General features: G+C 36.9%; 1 protein-coding gene across 1 annotated transcript; it reads right to left on the reverse strand.

Annotated features, from left to right (window-relative positions):
- Nucleotides 1-376: 376 nt before the first annotated feature.
- Nucleotides 377-2,677, reverse strand: LOC143540831 (myosin-binding protein 3-like). The gene is made up of 3 exons (XM_077033804.1): nucleotides 1,902-2,677; nucleotides 1,707-1,823; nucleotides 377-1,623 (listed from the first exon to the last, which is right to left on the reverse strand). The coding sequence occupies exons 1-3, from the start codon at nucleotides 2,659-2,661 to the stop codon at nucleotides 614-616; spliced, it is 1,887 nt and encodes a 628-aa protein (XP_076889919.1). The 5' UTR covers nucleotides 2,662-2,677; the 3' UTR covers nucleotides 377-613.
- Between the last annotated feature and the right edge of the window lie 2,029 nt (nucleotides 2,678-4,706).

The following is a 4,706-nucleotide window of genomic DNA, read 5'->3' on the forward strand; positions in this document are numbered from 1 at the left end:
GTCTGCTTGCAATGTGACAACAATCAAACTTCTCAAAATATGCAACAATTCGGTTTGAATTAGTTATATATGTTGTATGTATGGTATACATCTTATTATAACATGTTTTTACGCTATAAATTGATGAATCAAGCACAATAGTATGAAAAGATACCAAGTGGTGGAGACCACTAATGACAAATAGTCAAGAAACCACAACTATCATATGCCCATATTACCTCTACTTCTCGAACCAATTAATTTGATAAAAACATCGTGAAGAAGACTAGAATGATTCAGACAACCAGAGACCATGACCTAAAGTCCTGAATCATTTAACAATATCGTAATTTAAAGACAAAATACAAACACAAACTTTATATAGAGACATAACTTATTAGGCATAAAGGGTTCCTTCCCCTCTATTCCTACAATGAATACAATATCTAAAATTTGTTTTTCAACACCTAACTCTACAATCAGTACAAGCCTTCAATATTGAACCATTCTTCAACCTTTGCAAACCTAAAAAAACAAACTCATCCTCCCTCTTTTCCTCAAAAGGTCAGGATGTAATGAATGTTGAAAAAGAAAACCTTGACTAAAACTTTTCTTTCATCTTAAAAAATTATGTTTATGTTTGAAAATCTACGGTTCGAAGATCGCGTAGATGTTGCAAGATTTCCCGAAGAAGTTCCATCCCTTTCTCGCCTTTATTCAGTGACCTGGCACAATGTTTTAAAAACTCTCTATCGGCTTCCAAAGCTTGTAGCCTTTCATAAACTTGATCAACTTCATACCCGATGTCCATTTGCTTTTTCCCGTTTTCCAACTCGTTGGAATGGAACCCGTTTGCTTTTGTCACCATGTCGTCGGAATGGAATCCGTTTCCCTCAAAGAGATCTTCTATAGGTCTCACATCTTCAAAGTGTTGATCCTCTTCATCACTCAAAACAAAAAGCGTCTCTTCCAGAACCTTAATTTGTTCAAAAATCGACAACCTTTCTTCTTCAAAGCCCGCTAATGATGTTTCCAGCTCGAGCACATTCCGGTTCCAGCTTTCTTGATTCCCATTCCATTCTTCGGTCTTTTCAAACGCCATTCCATTCTCATACTCGGAATGACTAGAAGAACCCGAACCCGAACATGACCTGTTTTTCATGCTACCTTTTGAAACAATCATTCGGTCCTTAGCTTCAAAATCTGCTACTTTATTCTTATACATTTCCAATTCCTTTTCCTTTTTAATCATGAGTTCATTCAAGAGCTTCAAAGCTTCTTGATCATACTCCGATTGTTCTTCCATCATTCTTTGATATTGTAACGCCTCCATTTGCATTGCCGCCTTCTCTTCTTGCAGCCGAGTGATCTTTGCCATCGTCTCACTGGCGGCAATGGCAGAAGCATTTCTCTCTTCCTCTAACTCGGCTTTCAAAGCATGTAAAGCCGAATTTAGCTTCTCGGTTGTGTTAACCGGATCTCCACCTTCCATTTCACTCATCAAACTGCCATCTAATGACTCTTCTGCCCTCGATTCCATTCGCTCAAACAAAAAATGCTTCTTAATTGAAGTAGGTGTATCTGGAACTTTCTCGTCTTCATTCTTGTTGCAGGTTTCACTCGAGTTCTTCGATTCAAGCAAACCTTGTAGAAAATACAAGATGATTGATTGAGTTCAGGTAACAAAAATTTAGGAACATGCATTGCAAGAAAAATAAAAACTTTACCATTTTCAATCTTTAAATGCAAATCATGTGAATTACTTGAAGATTCTTCAACACATGTTTCTAGAACATGAATCTTTGTTTCTAATGAAACTTTTGATTCTTCATCAACTGCAAATGTAAACATTAATAATTAAGCAAAAAATAGATATATATCCAAGAAACTAAAAAAATAAAATTTTACATGATAAACATTACCAAAATTCGGGTCCAACTTCTTTGTATCTATGGTAGTTTCTTGAACCTCCTCATTTACAATATTGTCAGATTTTTCTTTAGATTCACTAAACTTTGCATGAAAAACAATGGAATTCTCAGTTTCTTCAAGTTCCATAGATTCATGCCCTGGTGTGTGATGTTCATCTTGTTCTTGATTAGCTTCATAAATGCTTTGACTTTCCTCAGAGTCAATCAGTTCTATTGGAACCAACTGACTACCACTATAATCAAAGAAAAATTCAAGATCTTGTGGAAGAAAACCTGAAGTTGAATCTAACTTTTCCTCAAATTGATTCAAACATGTTTCACTCTCAACATGTTTCTTGTGAAGCTTCAAACCACAACAAGAACACTCGAGCTTCTCATAGTCATCACTATGTTTCACTTGGAAGTCCAAATGACATGAAAAACAGTCTTCACAAAAATCCTTGATTTCTGCCAACTTTTTATGACTTGGGCAGAATCCGAGAACCGAAACCTCTTTCGAATGAAACTCGCAGAGAAGATCGCGGTACAAGTTAACCTTTTCGGGTTCGAAAAAGCGATGGAGGGTGGAGCACCATAGACAAGGTGATTTTAGGCCACATAGTTGTGAAAACTTGATGATAATAAAGGAAAAGAGTGAGTTGATGAGGAGAAGAAGTATGAGTGTCCATTCAAGAAGAGCATAGATGAGCACAAATGTGATTTTGTTTGTGTTCATGTGTATGAATGCAGCAAATTTGTTGGCAGCTGCCATTGTGATTATTATTATTATTATTATTATTATTATTATTATTTACAAAGAGAAAGAGAAGTGGGAAAGGGTGGGAAATGGGAAGTTGTATTTAGAAAAAGGGGTTCCTTTAATGCAGACAGAGAAAAGTGTAGGGACCTTTTGAAATAATAGCCATATGTTTAATATTTTATTAATATTAATATTTCTTTGGTTTAAGAATCTTTGTGCTTCCCTGGAATTTGGTTAAGTGGAGGTCCCACAAGAAAAGAAAGTGGACTGCAACCCACACAAGATGAGGAGTGAGTACCCACTAAAGATATTTAGGGGGTGTTTGGTAGAGGGATTTGATTGGAAAGAAATGGAATTAGAAATATTTCTTTTGTTTGTTTTCCACTTTTCATTTATATTTCTCTTTTTATTTCTCTAAAACTAGAGAATTCCATTTCTCTTTAAAACAAAGAGAAATTCATTTCTCAGCAGCCTCCTCATAGCATGTCACCACCTCGTCTCCGACCACCACCCCGTCTCCGGCCACCACCTCGTCTCCGGCCGCCACCTCGTCTCCAAGTCTGCAACCGCCACCTCGTCTCCAAGTCTGCAACCACCACCCCGTCTCCGCCGTTCGCAGTGGTGAACACAGAGATGGTAACCGGTTGTAGGTTGCAGGTGGTACGGGTGAACGGAGATTAGGGTTTCAAGTGGTGGTTCGTGGTAGGTTAGGGTTTTCAGATGGTCGGGTGATTGTGGTCGCAGGTGGGTGACAGTGGTGGTGGAAATCGACGGTGGTTGCAGGTGGCTTCTGATTATCATCATCATCATCGCCACCACAACCACCACCACAAAATCTCCAAAGAGGCAGTGATGACAGATCTGAGCCTCCTTTTTCTATATCTTATGTTCCAAAAATTTGAATCTTTTTAATTTCTTGTATACTGTGGTTAAAGAAGGGGGTTTGGTGGCGGCAGCCGGTGGTGGTGGGCTGTGGTTGAAGAAAGGGCTGTGGTGGTGGTGCTGGTGGTGTGGGGCTGTGGTGGTGGGGCTGGTGGTGGTGGTGGGGCTGTGGTGGTGAGGCGGTGGTGGTGGGGCTGCGGCGGTGAGTGGTGTCAGGTTGGGTGGAGGTGGGGTTGGGTATGGTAGAGTTCTCTGTTTATTTTCTCGTGTACCAAACAAGAGAAATGATTCTCATTCTCCATACCAATTTTCTTTCTCTACAATTCCATTTCCATTTATATTTTCTCTCCATTTTCATTTTCTGTACAAAACACCCCCTTAGATACTACATCCTATTAATCTTTTATTTTTAATTTTTTTTCATCACCCGTTCACCGTTCCCACATGACAAGTCAATTTGTTGGGCCACCATACTGGGCTGGAATGTTGGGCCTTAGGTGGTCTAGTAACAAGATATAATGTTTTTATACCCGGTGTTCAGTTAATTGGACATGAATAATAGCTTAGAAAAACAACAGCTCAAAGATTCTGATAGCAGATTAGTTTTAGGGCGTGTTTGTCTCATAGAATTTGTTTTAATTTTAAGGAATTGAAATTAAAATCTCATGAAATGACGTGTTTGTTTCGTTGGAATTTGAATCTTAATTCCATTTTGGTGTGTTCGGTTCAAAGAATTGAAATTGGAATTGGAATTGGAATTTAATTCCTTCAAATTCCTTTAAATAGAATGATTTTAAATCCTTCCAAAATGTGGAGGAATTCAAGGATAATTATTGGAATCTTATCTCGAGTTTTTTTTAAACGAGGACAACGAATTAATAAAACATTTTAGTTTTTTACTTTTTTTTTAATTTATATTTTGAGTTATGAATTTTTTATTATTATTTTTGAATATTTTTTGAGGGGTTTTTGATCTTAATAGAAAACCCATAAAAAATTCAAAAAATAAAAAATAAAAAATCATAACGCAAAATATAAATAAAAAACAAAAAATCTAAAAAAACTAAAATATTTTCGCCGTTATCATTGTTTAAAAAAAGAAAAAAAAAACTTCCTGATTTTTATTTATTTGTCAAACGAGCACATTAACAATGTATTTAGATTTCAATTACCCT

The sequence above is a fragment of the Bidens hawaiensis genome, unplaced genomic scaffold, assembly GCF_021521415.1.
Source record: "Bidens hawaiensis isolate Kalapana, Puna unplaced genomic scaffold, B.hawaiensis_p1.1 tig00012349_1, whole genome shotgun sequence".
Lineage (NCBI taxonomy): Eukaryota > Viridiplantae > Streptophyta > Magnoliopsida > Asterales > Asteraceae > Bidens > Bidens hawaiensis.

Bases quoted from the DNA above. Each gene is read 5' to 3' on its own strand.
- LOC143540831 (XM_077033804.1), bottom strand. From the start codon at position 2,661: ATGGCAGCTGCCAACAAATTTGCTGCATTCATACACATGAACACAAAC. The intron at 1,824-1,901 runs GTAATGTTTATC...TATTAATGTTTA, and splicing joins GAAGTTGGACCCGAATTTTG to CATTTGCAGTTGATGAAGAA. The intron at 1,624-1,706 runs GTAAAGTTTTTA...ATTTTCTACAAG, and splicing joins GCATTTAAAGATTGAAAATG to GTTTGCTTGAATCGAAGAAC.